Below are 21,482 nucleotides of genomic sequence, written 5' to 3'. Positions count from 1 at the left end.
TAGCTATTTACAACTTGGGAGTAACCTATTTATCATATAGAAGATCCTCTTCCAAATTTGCACAAATAATATGTCCGTGTATATTTCAGTATCTTACTTGCTTAAAATAAATAAATTTTAAAGTAAATCAACATTTGAATAAATGAAATTCTTTTGTATTATTTGGTGAACAATTTTAATAATGATAGTCGTATTATTTAATTTAAAGCGATTTAATGCTTATGATTGTAAACCATATATGCCACAAAGAGAGAATGTGGCTGAAATTTGACAACACAAACAAAATGGGTTCGTTTGTGGGGTTGGTAGAAGTCTTTCTTCTCAATATATATCATAGATGCTTTGCTTCAGAGACTAATTAAAGGGTCACATCACAAAGGGGCAATTCACTCACTCACTAGTCACTAGCCGCCCCAGTAGAATCTAATCCTGAATAGTCCCACCCTATACAAATACTTATATCAATCCCAGTATTAATTAACCCCAAGTCTCCTGCACTTGCACAGCATTAAAGCCTCATAGAGACTGCAAAGGGATCATATGAAACAATGCGTTCCCTGGTGCTTCTCTTATTGTTTTGCTATTGGGTGTACAGAGTAGCTCACAACCACAGCATCTCTGTGGCTTCACAAAGCACTGAAGACGGTTCTGTTTTTGTCAATGGAACAGTTGCAATTGGAGCTATAGATGATGACTTTGTGTGTGCCACAATAGATTGGTGGCCTCCTCAGAAATGTGACTATGGAACTTGCAGCTGGGGCAGTACTTCTCTTCTCAATCTAGTAAGCCCACCCTCCCTCACAGACTTTATTTCTGGTTCTAATTGGAAATTGATTGAACACCTGCATATCGTTATTAGAATAAAGGCATGCATATCCAGTAGTGGTCTCTTTTTTCTTCTCTTTTTGGGTGCATGAATCAGTGAACACTGAGCACAGGTGTTAAAACCGGTGGTCCCTTTGGTTTGATCTCCTAATCACAGTATATAAGGTCTAATCTCTCCATTTATTATCAGTTGGTTTTGAGTCAGACTTTAACATAATATCAAGCAGTCAATCCACATGTTAGGTCCAGTAATGGACCACATATGTTCCACGTTATCTAGTAATTCTTTTACGTGTTGAGAATATAATATCTCATATAGAGAATTCCAAGCCAAGTCAAAGAGGTTGAATGTTCTAACTTTACATATTGTACAACAAAATTTAAGTGGAAGGGATGCATCCACTCTAATTGTTTTGTTTTTTGTTTTTTTATTTTGATTACTTCTCATTTCGATTCCAAATACGTGACCACACTATTAAAGCGTGAAACTACCCAATTTTTGTAAAGTAACATCTTCGTTTGACCCTTGAAGATTATGTTATCCCTTTTCTGGTGACATAATTATAGTCATACTCAATTTATCGACCAGTATCATTGACCTAATGCCAAGATGCTTTTCTCAGCATGAATTTGAGTGTTTCAATTAGGATGATGCTTATAAGCATGCATATTGTTTCCCCTTCTAGTAATATGCATTATTTAATTTCAAAAGCCTATATTTTTTTTATTTATTCTAATGTGTATATTCTTGTTGGTAGGACCTTGACAATGTCATACTTTTAAATGCTATAAAAGGTAAACATCAAAACACATTCAGCTCAAAGAAAAAAAAAACGGAAAAACAAAACAAGTAGATGATTCTATTTTCATGAACTCTGCCCTTTATTTTATTGCAGCATTTTCACCCTTGAAAATTAGGCTGGGTGGCAGCTTACAAGACAGAGTCATATACCAGATTGAAGGCAGTCAACACCAATATCATACTTCATTTGTCAAAAATGGTTTAGAGCTGTTTGGTTTCTCCCAAGGTTACTTGCCTATGTCTCGATGGGACCAACTAAACACTTTCTTCAACAAAACTGGGTATAGTATTCCACTTTAATTACATGACACCATTTGAAAAATGGATTGTGGATTTTATTCACATCAATCTCTCTTAATTTGATCTTCTGAAAACATTATATTGCTACATAGACCATACAATAAAACCATTTATACCATATTTACCTATCACGTCTCCCACAGACTCAACATGCATATATAAGTGTGTCTTACCACTATAAGAAACGTGGTCAGTAAATAAGTTGGAATGGACTGATGATGTATATCAAGCTAACATATAGTACAAATAACATTACTCTAACCCATATCATGCTAATTTATTTTTAAAACAGGGCTGTGGTTATATTTGGTTTAAATGCACTGAGAGGCAGGACCACAGATTCCCAAGGTTCTGCTGTGGGTGCTTGGAATTCCAGCAATGCTGAATCTCTTATAAGATACACAGTCAACAAGGGATATACAATTCATGGTTGGGAGCTTGGTAAGAACTTAGTATACATTTTGTGTTGGTATACATGAGTGATTAGGGTATGCTTGGGAAGCAAGTTAACAAAGTGGCTTGTCAGGAAATGAACTGTGTGGGAATGGAGTTGGAACAAGAGTTGCAGCAGACCAATATGTATCAGACATAAACTCTCTCCAAAACCTGGTTCAAAATATCTATGCAGGTTTGGAAGCCAAGCCACTAGTCTTGGCACCAGGAGGGTTCTTTGATGCCAATTGGTTCACAGAGTTTATTGATAGAACACCTGAATCTCTTCAAGTAGTAACTCACCACATATATAACCTTGGTCCAGGTATACTAAGGGAAATCTTCTCTTGTGTCACCCTCTGGTATGTTATGTTGCCATACTGTTAATCTTGACCATTGGTTAGGTACATTTCATTTTTATGTGTGATGTCAGATTAACAAGCTAGCAATATAACATGCCAGATAAGAGAATTAAGGTGCTTTTTAAGAACTTTCATTTAGTTTCTGGCAATTTAACTTCTTGAATGATTCTTGCCCTTTTCCTTTCTCATATTAATTAAGGTAGTGCTAAAGATCTTGTTGACAAGATCCTAGACCCATCTGTTCTTGATGATGGTGTTTCCCAGACCTTCAATAGCCTACAAATCCTACTTAAGAATTCAAATACTTCAGCAGTGGCATGGGTTGGTGAAGCCGGAGGTGCCTACAACAGTGGCCATAACCTTGTTACAAATGCATTTGTGTTTAGTTTCTGGTAATTAAGCAAGTCCCAACTTTTTTCTTATTCTTCTTCTATAGCATCTAAAGTATTTTGATGAACAGAGATTATGCATGTTTCCCACTAACCAAACAGGTACCTGGACCAGCTTGGAATGGCAGCATCTTATGATACCAAAACATATTGCAGACAAACATTGATTGGTGGAAACTATGGCCTCCTCAACACCAACACCTTTGAACCAAATCCTGATTATTACAGGTAATTAGTCCTGAAAAAGGTAACACATTCCTAAAAGTATGCACACCAAATATAAGAATGGAATCTCCAACTCATTCTCAAGAAACCCCCTATCTGACAAATGTATTTACAGTGCTCTTCTTTGGCATCGCTTAATGGGAAACAAGGTCCTGTCCACAAGCTTCTCTGGGACAAAGAAAATGCGTGCATATGCTCATTGTTCAAAGAAAACAGTAAGTATGAGCTGCACAAAGATTCACATAGAGAAATGAAATTAAAGAGTGTGCTTAATTAGCTAACCCCTTAAGCTTAATTTCATATTAATCAATGCAGCAAGGAATCACAGTGCTCCTCATCAACCTAGATGGTAACACCACAGTTCAAGTTCGAGTTTCGACTGAAATTGGTGGCAGCCCTAGTGCTCTGAATTTGCAACAAGGCCTCCAGGATTCTAAAAGTAGTAGCAAGAATTCAAGAGAAGAATACCACCTAACAGCTAAAGATGGAGACTTGCACAGCCAAGTAATGCTTCTAAATGGGAAAGAACTAACTGTTGATTCATCTGGGCATATACCATCCTTGGAACCAAAATTAGTAGAAGGGCCATCAGATCCCACAGCAGTGGCACCTTTCTCTATTGTGTTTGTTCACATTCCCAACATAACTGTGCCTGCTTGTAATTAAATAGGGTTTTTACTTCTTCTTCTTCCTTTTCTTTTTTTTGGTGATGAAAGGCTTGTAAATCCTGTTATCTTAATGTAGCACTTCACCCGAGTACCCCACATTCATAGTAAGAATTTGAGTCTTGCTCTCTTCTCTTCTCTTCTCTTCTCTTGATGAACCACAATTGCCAACTAGCCATAGGAGGTTCACTACTGTGATCTGAAATAGAAATATGATTCTCTACTTATATATATATTTTTTTGTGAAAAACAATATCATTTTAAAATTTAAGAGTTGAACGTTTTGACTTTACGGTCTAACATTTAAGATTTATATTGAAAATTTTAATAAACAAATCTGAACGCCTAAACAAAGTCCATATAACATTAGTTTACATGGCCAACTAGTTATTAATCAAAGGGAAAAATTTACAAACAGGACACATATTTTGATAGTTGTTTCATTTCAGAACATAAATTTTGATTCATGTTAATGAAGGACACATACTTTCATTTTGTGTCAATTAAGGATCATGTTTTATCTCAACTTTGGCTTGACATTAGACCCATCAAAACTCTACCAAACTTAGCAAACTTATACTTGGTTTAAAGCTATGCATTTCCTCTTTACAACCATATAAAGATCACTCAAATTGGACATCTACAACTCCAGATAATTGGCCCAAAAGTAGGGTACCCGCAACTATCCAATTGGACCTCTGAGAAAAAATTTGGAAAATCGGACAGTTTCATGTACCCTACTTTGAGGCTGATTATCTGGAATTGTAGAGATCCGATTTGGGTGATCTTTATATGGTTGTAAAGATGAAATGCATATCTTTAAACCCAGTATAATTTTTCTGAATTTGGTGGAGTTTTGATGGGTCCAACATCGCCCAAAGTTGAGATAAAAACTTAAAAAGACATGGTCCTTAATTGACACAAAATGAAAGTATGTGTCATTCATTAACACGAATCAAAATTAATGTCCTAAAATGAAACAACCATCAAAGTATGTGTCCTGTTTGTAAATTTTTCCCTTAATCAAATGATATATTTTTACACAATATTAAATAGGTCACACGTTCAAATTTCCATATATGAGATAAATAAATAAAAAAGAAGATTTTTTTACACTAATACCACCCATACTGAGTATGGTATAAAATTTCGGATTTCAAGGAAATTTCAATGAAAATTTCGAAGATTTTTAAATTTTGACAAAAATTAGACGGAAACGACAGAAATTGCTATCAAAATACGAATATTTTGAATGAAACTTTACCATATGTTTATTTAACATAATATCTACTAAATTAATAAAAACATTAAAGAAATCAAATTATATAGTAGGTTTTATGTGATATAAGATAAATATAATGGGCGCTGGAAACAAATACTGTTAAATAAAATTAGTATAATGAGTAAATGAAATTAGTATATTATTTATACTTTGTAATCTATACACTAAACCCTATATATTTTATAATCAATAATGCTAATTGTCCCACATTTTTTTTCTCACATTTGTATCCCACCTGATGTGTCATTACTTTACTTGAAGGGTATTTCCTTTTTTTTTTTTAGATTTAATTTTTTAATTTTTAATGTTCAATGTATGAATGACATGTAAGATGGTATGAAATTATGGTATAAAAATGTGGTAAGTGTAGCATTATTGTTTTATAATCTATACTCTATCTTGTTTAGGATATGATATATGATATTAGGGTTTAGGCCATTTAGGGTATTTTTTTAATTATTTTTTATATAGAAATATATTAGATTTTGTTGGTTTAGGATTTAAAAACAACTAAACGAAACTCCAAAACGGTCAAACGAAACCCTAAGCTATTTTTTTTCTTTACAATTGCCCAAAGGCCCCAAACCCCAATCAACCCTAAATCTTTTATTTTTTTTTTTCTCTCTTTTTTTTTTTCCTTTTTTTCTTTTCTTTTTTTCTGTTATGTTTTTCTTTTCTTTTCTTTTTTCCTTCCTTTTCTTTCCTCCTTTTCCCCTGTGCGTCTCCACTCTCCAGTTCTTTTTTTTTTTTCTTCTTCTTCTTCATCCTCTCTCTCTCTCTCTCTCTCTCTCTCTCTCTCTCTCTCTCTCTCTACATCTCCATCACTAACCCACCCTCACCTTCACCTCTTTCTCCCTCCTCTCTTTCTCCCACATCTCCCCCCGTCGCCCCCTGCCTTCGGCCTCTTTCTCCCTCAATCTCCCCCTGCTGCCCCCTCTTTCACCCGCCGAAAATTTCGAGGATTTTGGCGAAATTTTGATAATTTCGATGAAATTATCATAAAAAGTTAACAAATATAGGTTTCGATTTTGACAATCCAAAAAATCGAAATTTCGCTGAAAGTTTCGAAATTGAACACCTTGCCCATTCTATAGAAATTTTACAGTTAACAACCCATACTCTTACATACATGACAATGTGGCACATAATTCCAAAGATATTTCAATCAATTGTGCCACGGAAGTGGACAGTAGGTGCCACATTGTTATCATGTTATGTATGTAAAAATATAAGTGTTTAATTGTTATGTATGTATGTAAAAATATAAGTGGTTAATTGTGAGTCTTACATGTGCCACATAAGCATTTAATATTTGACTTAACAGTCAGACTTACTGAGGAGGCACATTGTCTTTGATTTCAAACTTTAAATTTTAAATTGCCAAAATTGAAACTTAAGTGTGTAACTTAACAATCTGAGCAAACCTCAGGTGCAAAGTGAAATTTGAGTTTTTTTATATTTATTTTATGGATGCTAATTGCCTAATTGTGCACACCCCAAATATAATTTGGGCCATATTATTGTAAAAAAGCCAAAAAATAAAAACATGACTGTAAATATCAAATAGAAAAAGCTATTGGAAGCCCAAAGTGAGCGCCAAAGGACCCAGGCCCCAAACAAATTGGCCTGCTTATTCTTGGTTGCTAATTCACAAGCCACACGCCCACACACATACGACATATTGACATATCCGAGACAGAGGTGAGGCACAGGCACAGTCGCTCAGCTCCGAGAACTTCACTAACAGAGAGAGAGCAACATGGGCACTCTGCTCAAGTGCTACAGACCCTTGTTCTCAATCCCCTACTCGACTCGGACGCTTCAACTCGGAACCCACCATTTCCGCAACTTGTACTTCAATCCCAAAAGGAGAATTCGCTGCGTAACTACTTCAACCCGCTCTCAGCCGTCAATTGTGGGTGGTGGCAAAGCGGAGAGTCCAGAATCTTCGGAGCTGTTTCTGTACAACACAATGAGTAGGAAGAAGGAGGTGTTCAGGCCCAAAACTGAAGGGAAGGTGGGCATGTATGTGTGTGGAGTCACAGCCTACGATCTCAGCCATATCGGCCATGCTCGCGTCTACGTTACCTTCGATGTTCTCTACAGGTCCCTCTCTCTTTTATTTGTTTTGGGTAGATTTTGTTTTGGTTTTTATGCTGATTTGAGGCTCATTGTTTTGAGAAATAGGCAGATATCTTAGGCATTTGGGGTATCAAGTCACTTATGTTCGGAATTTCACCGATGTCGATGACAAAGTAAGTTTCTTTTTCTTCCTTTTGTTAATATCTTTGTTTTTGAGACATGGGTTGTATTCATTAACATTGTGCAACTTGAAGTAAGTTTGTTTTTCTGTCTTTTGCTTATATCTTTGTTTTTGAGACATGGGTTGTATTCATTAACATTGTGCAACTTGAAGTAAGTTTCTTTTTCTGTCTTTTGTTAATATCTTTGTTTTTGATACATGGGTTGTATTCATTAACATTGTACAACTTGATTTCTCTACTGGGTTGCCAATAATTTGTGAATTTGGTTGGCAGTTCTTAAATTTATTGATACAGCTTTATGAATTTGTGTTACAAAAGAATACCAATACTTTCCACATTGGTATGACAGGATAGCTGAGTCTGCACTTTTCAAATTCTTCTGTAGATAATTGCTAGAGCAAATGAGTTGGGGGAGGATCCAATCACTTTGAGCAGACGTTACTGTGAGGAGTTCAATCGAGATATGGCCTATCTTCATTGCCTTTCTCCTTCTGTGGAACCGCGAGTGTCTGATCACATGCCACAAATTCTTGATATGATCAAGCAGGTACGTTTTTCCACCCATATTTTGAATCTGTTGAAAGTGTCACTTTCAGGATTTTAGCACCTTGTGTACTGTCACAAAGGGTATGCACTCTTATAAGGTTTTGCTTTGTCCTTTGTGTTTCCTTCTTTGGTGGAATTGTTCTTACTTGCATCCCCCAAATTTTCCTGCTAACTGACATTCTTGAATATTAAACTGGATGGTTTGCCAAGTTTGTAGATCATAGAAGTGTAACTGCTTGTGTTATATTGTATATATATATTAGACACATCATAGATATTTCTGTTCTCGTGCTCTACATTTTAACTCTCTCTCTCTCTCTCTCTCTCTCTCTCTCTCATATGCCCATGTGCACTTCTACAGGTTAATTTTAGGATAGTTTTCTGGGATTGTGGAATATGTCAAGTATTGATTTCTTGATGTGCTTCCTGGGCAGATTATTGAAAATGGATATGCCTATGCAGTTGATGGGGATGTGTACTACAGTGTTGACAAGTTCCCAGATTATGGACATCTATCTGGACGAAAATTAGAAGATAATCGAGCTGGTGAACGGGTTGCTGTTGATTCGAGGAAGAAAAATCCTGCTGATTTTGCCTTATGGAAGGTAGTCTCTTTAATGACCATAAAAAATGATGGTAATTTATGTGCGTAATGCATGCTAACATCCAACTATAAGAGAAGGGAACTTTGACATTTTATTTGCATCAATTAATCTGCCTGACTCTTAGCAGATTAATGTTCTTACTATAAAGCAGTCTAGTTTGTTAATTATTCGTTAGCTATTAATTATGATATCTTTTTTGTTATCAGTTCATCTTTAGCTGTTTTATGAGTTTTGAAATGTTTACAGTCTGCAAAGGAAGGGGAACCCTTCTGGGACAGTCCATGGGGCCCTGGAAGACCTGGTTGGCATATTGAGTGCAGTGCCATGAGTGCTGCTTATCTGGGTTACTCTTTTGACATACATGGTGGAGGGATGGACCTTGTGTTTCCCCACCATGAGAATGAGATTGCTCAGAGTTGTGCTGCGTGTAAACAGAGTAACATAAGCTACTGGATACACAATGGTTTTGTCACTGTAGACTCAGAGAAAATGTCCAAATCCCTTGGAAACTTCTTTACAATTCGGCAGGTAAAAGGGATTCCATACTTTTTAGAGTGGTCACACTTTTTTTTTCTATTAAATTTTTGGCAACTGGCATTCTGATGGTTTGGTACTCTCGCTTTAGAATCTAAGTCTTATCTGATTTGATCTTCTTTTTTTTTATAATTTTTTGATTGTCCAGGTTATAGACCTTTACCATCCACTGGCTTTGCGACTATTCTTGTTAGGGACCCATTATCAGTCTCCGGTCAACTACTCTGATGTGCAGCTTGAAAGTGCTTCAGACCGGATTTTCTACATTTATCAGGTATCATCACATCCTACTTCTACATTTATCAATCTTCTGTGGTTCTTAAGATCAATTTATATGCTTTGGTCCTTGATGGAAGATACAGTTGCATATTTGTGTATACTTTGTGTAGATGCCAGCTGGATTTCACAAGATTTTGAACATTGTCTACCTATAAAGAATCTTTTAAATTGCTTGTATACTTGATATGTTTTCTGATGTAGAGATGCCTGTTTGTCATTCTATATGATTTGGTTTGATTTTTTTTCATCAACTTTTATCTTTGGTTTCAGACGCTACATGATTGTGAAAGTGTTCTAAGCCAGCAGGATGTGGCAACCCCGAAGGATACTATCCCTCCTGATACAGTGGAAAGCATCAATAAGTTCTATAATGTTTTTGTAACATCAATGTCAGATGATCTTCACACTCCTGTTGTTTTGGCTGCACTATCAGACCCATTAAAAACTATCAATGATCTGCTACATACTCGTAAGGTATTGGGTCATATTTATTAAGTTTTTAACTTTTTTATACCAAATAGCTATTGGTCTAGTAGTATTTCTCTCCACTTTGTTAGGAGAGATCCCAAGTTCGAATCCTTCCCCCCAGATCAAAAAGTTTAACCTTGTGATTGTAATTAACTGTATGTAGGCATATAGCATGCTAGAAACTCTTTATGTTTAGGATGTGATGTGGGTTTTCTATTGGAGTGCAAATAATTTGGGGTTTGTTTTGCATTACATATGAAATTAGTATTCCAAGCATCTGTCTAGTTAGAATGAAACAAAATTGTAAGTTAATGTTCAACCTGCCGCATAAGTCATGCTCCTATTTCTCTTTAATGTTATGAGTGCTACTGTCTTTTTTTGTCGTTTTCAAATTTTCTTGATCTCTATTATTTGTATACTTACAGGGGAAGAAGGAAAAATTTCGAATAGAGTCGCTTGCAGCTTTGGAAAAGAGAATCAGGAATGTTTTGAGCAACTTAGGATTGATGCCTGCAAGTTACTCCGAGGTACAGAAGTTGGTGTCTCCATCGTATTACGAGTTTATGATTTTTTTTTTTTTTTTGCATTCTACATAATTTTACAATAAAATGACAATATTTGCCTTATTTGACTAGCTGATTTGATTCCTGTACAAAAATTAACCGCCCTAAAAAGAAAACTTGTGTTCCTCTGTCTTTTTTGTTGGTTTTGCTGCTTGTTATTGATTTGCCACTATTCTTTCCCACTATTCTTTCCCACCTGTTTCCCACTACGTTTTCAATGTAAAATGAAACTTAGGATATTTTGTAAGTTTGAGAAAAGATTGTGGGGTGAAAAATATGATGTGACAATAGTGCTCGTTGGTTTTGATCAGAAGATACAGTTTTTGTTTGTAATAAAGTTTATTTATAGGGTTTATTGTACCCTTTTTTGGCCAGAGGATTTATTGTAGAACATAATAAACTGTTTTTATACTACAGATTTTGCAGCAGTTGAAGGATAAAGCCTTGAAGCGTGCAAAGTTAACAGAAGATCATGTATTGCAAAAAATTAAGGAAAGAACTGAAGCAAGGAAGAACAAAGATTATGAAAAATCAGATACAATTAGAAAAGGTTTAGCTGCTGTGGGAATCGCCCTTATGGACAACCCAGATGGGACAACATGGAGACCAGCTGTACCTCTTGCAATTCAAGAGCAGCAGCTTTCATCAACTTAATTCTCTTCTGCTGTCAACATTGTCATAATCCGCCAGTATCATACCATATAGGATTAGGGTATTTACAGTTTTGTTTTCTCACCCAAATGATTCTAAAAGATAGGCTCGGGGTTTCCAAATGTGATTGATAGGAAAGGTGAATTCATGTTCAGTTGTCATAAACCATGAGAAGAAATTTGATTGAGCATTTGAGCAAGTTCTGGCGGCCATGTCTAGTTCCCAATTATGTCTGTCAATTAATTGTTTTTAGGTTTATTAACTTAGTTTATATGTTTCTTGATATTCTCTGTTTGAAATCAAATGTTGTGAATTACTGGATTTCTGGATGTACAACTTTGGAATCTGAATACAGTGGACAAAGGATCTACAAACCCTTATGCGACCTGTTTCGAGAAAAAAGCTGTATACAAATTATGAGCTCACCTTGGCCCAAGACCAAGGGAAACATGCAGAGTTAGGAAAGAGAAACTTTAATATTATTGACCACTCGAAATAACGATCCAGTTCATCCAAAAGTATCTACCTATCACTCACATTCAACAGCTATCACTCACTACAGTAGGCAGGCTTCCCGTCTATTTTTTTTTTTTAAATACAGTGAAAAAAATAATTCCTTCCCATCTTCACATATAAAAGAATGATCTTGCAAATCTGTTGCAATCCTCACAGCACCTCAGTTGAACATAGATGTGGACACGGTGATCCGAAAAGTATTCTGATTCTCGCGCAAAACTTGCTCAATGGCCAGAACAATTCATCTTCTAACAATCGATTCTATCCCCTTTGATCAAGCCAAAGAACACACCTTGTCTGGAAAATTGGGAATACGGGTTAAATGGTGATTTTCAACACAAGTTGCATCCATCAAGTCCAAAATAACCAAGAATAACCACCAAGACCCACCGCTCAGATTTTTTCATGAAGATTTAAGTATCTATTTTTTTTTTTTTGGATTAAATCAATTTAAAGTGTCCTTTGCTTTTTGTTTTTTTGACTTGAAAGCCATTTATACAGTTATTTATTTTCCCATAATCCTTTTTCTGAAAATGAGTCAAGTCCAGTGAAGCAAGACAGGAGAGGATTTTTTTTTTTTTGGACAAAAAGTGGGAGTAATTTACCTTGTCTAATGCTACCACAGCAAAGTCGGTTGTCATCTATATATGTGGCTTGGATACCCATCATCCATGAACCCACTGATACATCATCATGAGCATAAGTCTTCAAAGATGCACTACATATGAAAAAGGAAACGAATATGAGATCAAGATTTATTAACAGGATAATGAATGCAGAACTAAGTCCAGAAAATTCATTCTCATTAGGAGAAGGCAATCAAATGATACAATATAAGTAGCAAAACAGCTTAAACTCCAAAACTTTGTCCATCTTATATTACAAAAAAATCCCATTATGAGTTACCTACAAACAATTGTAATGAATTCTGTTTCTTATCACTTTTGACGGAACAAGGAATTCAGTCATCAAATGTGGAATATGCGCTAACAAAAATTAACTCCAATTGTCATGCAAAGTTATAAGCTATGGCAGAGTAATGTAAGCCACTCAGTTGCAAGAGATTCACTAAACATGGATAAGTCTTTTGGCGAGCCATGATGCAATACAACCTAAGCATATGATCATTTTGATAACTTAGAACAAAATTTATAGCATTGACAACAAACCTGTTTATGTTTATATACTGAGCTAAGTTCTTGGATAGTATTAATAGTGAACCACCTGCATGTCGGAAGTACCTGAGAGGGAAAAAAAAGTGGTGACAATGATATAACCAACAGCAACTAGACCAGTAAATAGAGTTGTCACATTTAAATAAAAAACTTCCTAGCCAGTCAGAATGTCTTGTACGTATGACTAAGATATGTACAGAATAATCAAAGTTATCAATATATATTACATTCAAAGCTGAAGCAAGGGACACAGCACGACTATAAAAGATCATATACAAACTCTCTCTCTCTCTCTCTCTCTCTCTCTCTCTCTCACACACACACACACACACAACATATATACATACATACATACATACATACATACATACACACAACACACACAGCATACATACAATATACAAAGGCTTTAGTAAGAAACTCACATAAGTAGCTAATCTTGGACTGTTATTTCTTTCTACGGTCAGGATTAAAACACTCAGAATGAGAATGTTTTAATCCTGGATCTAACAGTCCGTACATGACATGAGTCCTTAAAAAGGCCATAATCAATTACACACACACTCTCTCTCTAAAGTATATAGCATAAACATAGACACACAAAAGTTCTAGTAAGTAGCGCATCTTTGGCCATTAGATTTCTTTCTATGGCCATGATTTTAAACACTCAAATTACCTCCCAATTTTAACTCCTTACTAGAGCTGGATTGTGTGTGCGTGCACATATATCAACACAGACATCAAGCATTCAATTAGATACTGTTTTCTTCCATAGGATCAATCACTTACGATTTCTGATCCCCAAATTTCCACCAGTCAGGTTCATACCAAGGCTTTCCCCTGCAAATCAAAACATTTTCTATGCTCAGAAGCTGCATTGTATTAACCTTACATCATCAAAGATCTACAAATGAAATGGGAAAATTACAATAAAGTTGCAATAAGGTATAGGATAGTAAATTACATACTCTTCAGCAATCACATCTCCTGACTTCATGCAACCGATATAAGCACCATCTTGACCACGACGGTGTTCAAGAAATCCAATTAGCCCCTCTGTGTTATGCCAGGAAAAAATATTGTGAATGATATATGAAAAAGATCTGATGAATAAGTTGGAACCTAGTCTTGTTATTCTCACAAATTTATAGGAATCAAAACTATACCAAGATCAAGATCGATATTGTCTTCAACTTTTACATAAAATTGAGCATCCCAAATTTGGACTGCAGTACTGAAGAAGAACTTTGCTTTTTTGGGCAACTCTTCTTGCGCCTCCTCATGACCTTCCTAATAGAACAATAGTACAGATTCAAACTCTGTATTTTTCATACTATGAGAGATCTAAGTTATCAATTATATAAGAGGCAACCTACACTAGCTTTAGGTAAATTAATCCTACTTAACGAAAATCAAGAGTTATGTTCCACATCAACAACTAGAATTAAATGCTTAAGTTTGGTTTATTACACATTGCAAGATAAAACAATAAAAGCCTGATCATCAAATATGGACACAAATTTCATTATACATCCAAATATTTCATCAAATATAAACATATTTTAGTTCAAAAATTTCCAAAGATTTCTTTTAATTTTTATTACTAGTAATGTATCATTATATCACAATTCAGTCCAAAAAAAAAAAAGGTTCACTTCATGGCTATCATAATACTTGTAGAGTTTGGGGTAAGAGATTTAACCAGATGTATGTTAGTAAAACTGAGATTTCATTGCTTACAAGAATCAAGAAATCCTTTGTCAACTGATTTTCCTTATCAATGTTGCGGTCTAAGCTATCACCCCGATTGGCACTGCAAGTTCAAAGTGATAAAATAATGAGAAGAAGAATGTCCCATGATAGCTACCACAGTCATAACACTTATAATAGTATATGGGTTCAACCAATCAAGTAAATAAATAAATAAATAAGAACAAGGAAAGTATATACTAGTACTAATATTGGGATTAAAGTGCGAGAAAAACCTCCGACCAATTACAAAGCGTATAACTACTCCTCTTTCTTCAAGTTTCCTCAAAGCATCACCTGCAAAGGCCAATAGGAATATCTCGTATATTGTTAGTAAAGAAAAACACAAATATTCTTTATTGTTAATTAGTTTATCATTCACAACATATTCCATGGTACTAGACATCCTATACAACATCTTAAGTATGAAATAAAGTAATATTTTCATGAAAGTGAAAATATAGGTGCGTGTATGTAGATGTATGAAACTTTATACAAAAAACTTGATATTTTTTAATGAACAAGAAGCTGATAAATTTTATGACTGGAAAAACACTTTACAGTAAATTCTCACAAGTCTGCTTATATATGTGAAATGATTTGATGCCATATTTGGTTAACTCTAGTAATCGTTGATCCCAGGATTTTCTGGACTCAAGACTCTACTTCTGACGATAATGAAGAAGCAAAATGACATTCAAATCACAGCACCCTTCATTCCAGATTCCAGAAACTCCATAACAACAGCTACAATTCTGTAACACCCCCTCCCCCCGCTTAATATATTATGGCATTTAGAAGAAGGGGGATTCAAAACTTGGAGGAGAGGTGTGCTACCAACTAGGGTATGCGGTATGCCTTACCAGAGGCTTGACTACAGAGATAATGACATAACTTTTTAAATGGCATCAATAAAGTAACATAAACACGAATATCTTAGTTTATAATCTCAACCAATGTGCATTGTAGCTTCATACAATAAGATGGTACTTAAAACGTAAAAGCACAGGAGTGCAAGAACTGGGACTAAAAATCAACACTTCATCTGAAGTCAAGCCATACCAACATAATTTATAATCCTAACATTTATCAGAGAAAAAATACATTGTAAATCTGCATACACTGCCATTAGAAATCCCAACTGACCTTTAGGCATCCAAGACCCTCTAAATTTATTTCGGTTCAAATGACTACCAAATCCAGTATAAACTCCAATAACAGCAAGAAATTGGCCAGAAGAAGACACCTTTTGTTGCAACTGGTTCTTCAGGTACCCTTGACTCTTGGCCAACGTCAAGTCCATCTCAGCTTCCACAATCCTCTTCTCCAGGTCTCTAGAAAACAGTACCATTAATATGAACACTAAACTACGCACAACTCAAGTAATCTGATTAGAGGGAAATAAAGAGCAGGAGCATACTTGCATCCAAGGACCGCTAGCTTGTCTTCAACTGAAAGAACCTTTGGTCTCTGACAAGAGTACAGAAACGTCACAAACAGTAGATTGAACTAAAAACAGACATCATCAATTGTCACCACTTGTCATTTTGGTTCTAAAATTGAAATTGAAAAATAATTTTTGAGTCTTACACATTCTTTATTACCCAGAAAATGCAAACAGTTGTAATATGCTAAACTGAGCTGAATTAAGGTCTTCCCAGGCCTAATAGTACAAAATTTTACATTAAAATCCCAAATTAAAAGGTTGGAATGAACCTGGCCTAAGTTCTTCTTAAGAATATTAGCGAGTACTGTTCTGTTCTCCGCATCTTGCCACAACCTGAATGTCCCAAATAAAAAATTGTCAACTTGATAACTTCCATGCATTTTTAAAATGCTATCAATCACCAAATTGTATCAGATCAAACAGAAAGCTGAAGAAAACAAGCAAAACAAGAAAAACCACACTTTCCATATTTAGAATTGGACTCCTAATAAGAAAATTGCATAGCACTGAAATCCCAATTCCCAAACCCACCCATAATTTCACTATTAAGGACTAAGTAAATCTACCAATTTCGGCCAGCTTACTTTGTTTTCCTGCATTTTCTAGAAATCAAAGCTGAAAGTACAATTTTGCAACATTCGTAGGAAATTAAGAAGATGGAGGAGGGACGCGAAAACGCACCGGCCAGCTACGTAGAGCCAAGCGAGGCAAGAGAAGAAGGCCATGAGGAGAGAGGGCTTCGAGGTCTGAAGAGGCTTCGATCTCCATCGCCTCTCCGATTTCGTCATCGTCGTCGTTGTAGGTAAGCTGTCCATCTCAATTCTCAAACAGTAGAGAGAGTGAGATAGAGAGAGCAGAGTAAATTTTAATGGCCGATTCAGACAGATATTAAGAAGTTAGCATATCGGATTCGGCTGAATATAGAAGGAATCCGAAATCCAGAGTAATAGGAAATTGAATTTCCAGTTTCTCAGATAAAGAGATTGACTAGTTGAGTGGAGCGGTTACTTGTAGGGCCGGACTGGGTTTCTGAGAGGTCCAGCCCATTTTGGCGGGCAATATTGGGCCTCCATGTTCAATGGATGTCACCCTTCAAATCTTTCTTGTGGTAGAAAAAGTTTGGGGATTCTACCTCACAATTGAAAAATTATTTTGTATAAGTTGTATAACTAATCCACGTACAACACGTAAATATATTACGGTTATACAAAATAATATATACTCACAATTTTCCTAACATACTAAGTTACTAACATCCATCCTTCCCATATTGATACTTGATTATTGAAAAAGAAGGAATTTAATTTGGAGAGTGACTTTCTCAATAGAATGTATGTTTTTGTTTTTTCATTCAATCTTAAAACTTTTCTCGACCCTGAAAAGAGAAATATTACTAGACTAAGGGCCAGTTTGGTATTACTGTGAAAAAAAACAACTGTGAAGTAAAACAATTGTAAAGTAAAGCAATTAAGTGTTTGGTAAACTATATTTTCAAAAGTGCTGTGAGTACAAAAAACAGTATCAAACTGTTGATACTGTTTGGTAAATATTAATGTAAAAGTGCTGTAACTGTTTATAATTACTAAGATGAACATGATGCTGAAAGTGTCTTTCACTTATTTATTTGGTAAAAATAAAATGTTTTTTTACTTGTTTTTGAAATTTTTGGCTACAAATTTTTATTAGCATTAATTTTTCTAAAAACAATATTATTAAATAAGTATGCCTATTATTTTTTAGGTATATTATAATTTTAATCTTACAAATAAAATATCATAATTAATTATTACAATATAAAATATAACTAACAATGAACATATTTTTTAATTTAAAATAAACAAATAAAAATTATAGAAATCAATAAAGATATTACCAAACACCAAAATTGATGTAAGTGATTAAGAATTGTCATCCACAGCAGCTTTTGAGTCCTCCACCGCAATCCCAATCGGGGCCTAACAACTAGTCGGTGTTAAAAGAGTGTGTTAGGTTGACAAACCACACATCAAGACTAATTGACTAGATAAAATCGTATCCGAATATATACTATACCCTTACACGATTGATAATCTAAACTAACATACTAGACATTATTTTCATAATTTGGAAGTTCCGTAAGTAAACAAAAACTAATACACTGGTTAATCGCCGGCTGGCTGGTTGTTAGCTATCACAACACAATCAGCATGACAGATGTGCATACACGTTCTTCCCAAACATAGACATCAAGGTAACACTAGATAAATAAAAAATGTATTATCAGCATCATAACATCGAGTTCTTAGCAACAACCTAAAAAGTCATAACATCTGGTAAAATTTCTTTCTTGGAGTTCTTGGGATGGAACAAAATCCCATAACCATAATGATACACAACCTCTCAGCTCCTCCCAGCACCAGGTAACAAGCTTGCCAGCGATGGAACCCCTTGGTTTCTCATTTCTTCTTGTGTTCGCCTCATTTCTTCAGGATCTGTTGTTAACATAAAAATAAATAAATATGCTTTAGGGCAGGATTCAGCCTTGGGAAACTCTCCAGAAAGAGTAGACACGCCAGACCCCATGAGTCATTTTGACGCGAGTAAATATAAAGAAAACTCGAGTCTCAAGCCCATGTACGAAATTTAAAAACCTAAACTAAGCATAGATCACTTACCCATATTCTCCACTAACTTGGGCATCAGAAACACAACAACTAGCATGAATCCAACCATCAGACCCATCGGGCTCTTTACAAGAGACATTATGGAGAAGGGTTCCCTTATCTGTAATGAGATAATGATGACATGAGGTGAAAAATCCATAATGGTATATAAATGTGAACCTATAAAGAAGACTGAAAATTCATCCAAACCAACCTCAAAATACTGTTCCTCTCTCAATGGCTCTAAAACAAACTCCAACAGACCTCTCCTATTCTCGGTCAGGGCTGCCTGAACCTTGCCTGGGTTTCTGGCACTAACATCAACTCGAACCTAAACATTTTTATCAAAAAATGCAAACATGGGAATATCAGATTTGTGATCATTTCATTTCAAGAAGTATAAAAGAAAGGTGATTTATAGATAGAAGAATCCCACCGGAGAAAAGAAATAGCCTATTGCAGCCACTTCAATTAGATGCGTCCCCGCAGGTACATTATGGCTTTGAGCACAAATGTTAAGGATATATTGCATGCCTATAATTATCATATCATTTCAAGATTTTATATTATATTACACACACGCATGCACACGCACACACACACACACACAAGAAAGTATCATAAATAAACTCATCAATGAAGGAAATAGGATACAATGAAAAAAATCCATCCGGCCTCAGAAAGGTAACACTTTGGCCACCATTTAGTATGACTTTGATATTTGATACTTTTCCGTGAAGACCAAACCCTTTCACCCCCATACCTGCAGAGCAAATTCATCAGCAACATGCATGAACTATGAGCTTATAGAAGAAAGATAAGCGTTGAACAAATTAATAAGCAGAATGCCGACCATAATAGAATTTGTTTGCTTGGATTTCAATATCGGTGATTGAAGTGTAGACGGTAATCAGACTAACCCTCCTAAAGCCAAACCCCAAACACAATTTAGCTAGTCTAACTAGACAAACCTCATTAGAAGAAATAACCCAACCAAGGACTTGAAATTAAAATAATGAGTTCTTATGCAATACACATGGATCACAGGTGCCAGGCTTTTCTTGTCTTTAAAAGAAGACTTTCACCAAAGCATGTTCTCCAAATTACTTTCTTCTCAATACTTTACTATATGAGTACTCTCTCCTTACCACTCTACACACTAAAACAAAAATGGAAATATGCTTCAGAGGTGCTTGCAGTGAAACACATGCAAATGAAAAAACTATAGGTCATAAAGCAATTAAAACTTCATCCACACTCTCATAAATACCAATCTACTCTCACTAATCATCATTAGAGATTCTCTCCCTACCCTTCTGGGAATATGCTCGTGAACCAAAGTTCATGGACCAAGGTGTCAAAAGCTTCAGCATATTTGCATGCACCAAAGCTCATGAGAAGCATGCCAAACAAGAGCCCCAAGTAATTTACATCACATAAAGAAATTTCAGGTCTGCCTCCCTAGATTGAGTATTAGAAAAAGGTTACATAACCTTAACTAAGTCACTAACCATCCACCAAATCAGGGTTAAAATCCTTAAACTCACAGAAAACCTAAAATGATTAATCAAAACCTGCCATATTCCACAATCCCTAATCAGGTTTGACATGTATCTAGTCATCCAAATACTAAAAAAGCAATCAAAGTTCACATTTTGCATAGCCTTTTCAAATTTATATATTTAATTTTGGGTAATTGATAAATTGATTAGCGTTGAAAATTCACAAAAACTGAATACAAGATCACAAGTTTCAATTTTTTTTCTTCTATAAAAAATCAATCAACAGGAAGCGAATCTCAAAAGAAAGACATACTGTGGATCCTCACTCGGCCATGAATGGTGTACCCATCAGCAGCCCTGCAACAAGTAATTTGAGTATAAATATAAAATAAATTAATAAAAAAACTAATTTCAAAATTGTGAATGCGTCGTTCCTGGTTTGGTAACAGAAGAACTTTTCAATCGTACCCGGAAGAACTTGCGAGCGATGAAGAGACAAGCAAGAAGCACAACTGTATGAAAAGCAGAAGAACGACCGGTTTGGATCTCCAGCTCCCCGCCATAGCAACAACGAGAGCTTCTGCGGGAGTTTCAGAGTGAGAGAGAGACTTCTCGTCTTTCGAAGAGTTGTGTGCGATCTGGTGTTACGCACTTTACTAGATTGATGAAGCCGCCAAATCAGGTCCGTCCGCTGTTTATTAATGCAATTCTGATTGAATCCAAATTTTTTTTTTTTTTTTTCTTCTGCATTCATGAATCTAAATGAGAGCTACTATTTGCACACCTTTTTTTTTCTTTTTGCACACATTTTTCTCTTATACACCTCCTACCATCTTTTAAAATTTAAAATTTCTCTTTTACACACCCCTCTCATTACCAAAATACCCCAACCTCATTAATCTCACCAAAATTTCTCACTACACACTCACATAATCCAAACACTACACACCTCACCCCAAATGTGATTAAAAAGAACAAAAAAAAAAAAATGTTGAAACCAACCACCCGCAAGCCTCTGCCATCCCAGCCCCTCCCCCTCCCTCACCCACCTCGACAACCTCCCTCCCTTCCTCTCCCTCACCGACCACCTCCCTCCCACTCTCCTTCCCTCACCCGACCACCTCCATCTCTCTCTCTCCTCCCCGCAGCACCTCCATCTCTCTCTCTCTCTCCTCCTCGCAGCACCTCCTCCTCCCCTGCAACACCAACCTAAAAAAAAAAACAAAATTGCAGGTTCGGCAGACCAGTGCCAAACCTGG

General features: G+C 35.7%; 4 protein-coding genes across 5 annotated transcripts; 2 read left to right on the top strand and 2 right to left on the bottom strand.

Moving 5' to 3' along the window:
- Nucleotides 1–400: 400 nt before the first annotated feature.
- Nucleotides 401–4,114, top strand: LOC147279194 (heparanase-like protein 3). The gene is made up of 9 exons (XM_086250369.1): nt 401–782; nt 1,584–1,620; nt 1,722–1,908; nt 2,220–2,368; nt 2,454–2,684; nt 2,921–3,113; nt 3,213–3,338; nt 3,451–3,550; nt 3,651–4,114. Exons 1-9 carry the CDS (start codon nt 549–551, stop codon nt 3,999–4,001), a joined length of 1,608 nt encoding a protein of 535 aa, XP_086106495.1. The 5' UTR covers nt 401–548; the 3' UTR covers nt 4,002–4,114.
- Nucleotides 4,115–6,958: 2,844 nt separating this feature from the next.
- Nucleotides 6,959–11,528, top strand: LOC147279193 (Cysteinyl-tRNA synthetase, class Ia family protein). Of its 2 annotated transcripts, none has more exons than XM_086249899.1 (9): nt 6,959–7,388; nt 7,474–7,537; nt 7,932–8,093; nt 8,527–8,697; nt 8,944–9,225; nt 9,380–9,505; nt 9,781–9,984; nt 10,404–10,505; nt 10,959–11,528. In XM_086249899.1, exons 1-9 carry the CDS (start codon nt 7,042–7,044, stop codon nt 11,193–11,195), a joined length of 1,695 nt encoding a protein of 564 aa, XP_086106025.1. In that variant the 5' UTR covers nt 6,959–7,041; the 3' UTR covers nt 11,196–11,528. The 2 variants fall into 2 exon arrangements, with proteins under 2 accessions (XP_086106025.1, XP_086106026.1); XM_086249900.1 differs by having other exon boundaries at nt 7,266–7,388; nt 7,470–7,537.
- Nucleotides 11,529–11,649: 121 nt separating this feature from the next.
- On the bottom strand, nt 11,650–17,420 carry LOC147279192 (Galactosyltransferase family protein). The gene is made up of 12 exons (XM_086249901.1): nt 16,761–17,420; nt 16,349–16,412; nt 16,053–16,102; nt 15,779–15,966; nt 14,869–14,929; nt 14,624–14,696; nt 14,050–14,173; nt 13,852–13,939; nt 13,673–13,723; nt 12,878–12,949; nt 12,314–12,426; nt 11,650–12,005 (listed from the first exon to the last, which is right to left on the bottom strand). Exons 1-12 carry the CDS (start codon nt 16,892–16,894, stop codon nt 11,983–11,985), a joined length of 1,041 nt encoding a protein of 346 aa, XP_086106027.1. The 5' UTR covers nt 16,895–17,420; the 3' UTR covers nt 11,650–11,982.
- An 884-nt stretch (nt 17,421–18,304) lies between these two features.
- LOC147279191 (ER membrane protein complex subunit 7 homolog) lies at nt 18,305–20,911 on the bottom strand. Its single transcript, XM_086251228.1, has 7 exons — nt 20,692–20,911; nt 20,537–20,580; nt 19,376–19,484; nt 19,158–19,221; nt 18,936–19,052; nt 18,734–18,842; nt 18,305–18,550 (listed from the first exon to the last, which is right to left on the bottom strand). The coding sequence occupies exons 1-7, from the start codon at nt 20,784–20,786 to the stop codon at nt 18,459–18,461; spliced, it is 630 nt and encodes a 209-aa protein (XP_086107354.1). The 5' UTR covers nt 20,787–20,911; the 3' UTR covers nt 18,305–18,458.
- Nucleotides 20,912–21,482: the final 571 nt, after the last annotated feature.

The sequence above is a fragment of the Dryas octopetala genome, chromosome 7, assembly GCF_963921425.1.
Source record: "Dryas octopetala chromosome 7, drDryOcto1.1, whole genome shotgun sequence".
Classification (NCBI taxonomy): domain Eukaryota; kingdom Viridiplantae; phylum Streptophyta; class Magnoliopsida; order Rosales; family Rosaceae; genus Dryas; species Dryas octopetala.
The sequence above is the reverse complement of the archived record's forward strand: the minus strand, read 5'-3'. Positions and strand labels throughout refer to the sequence as shown.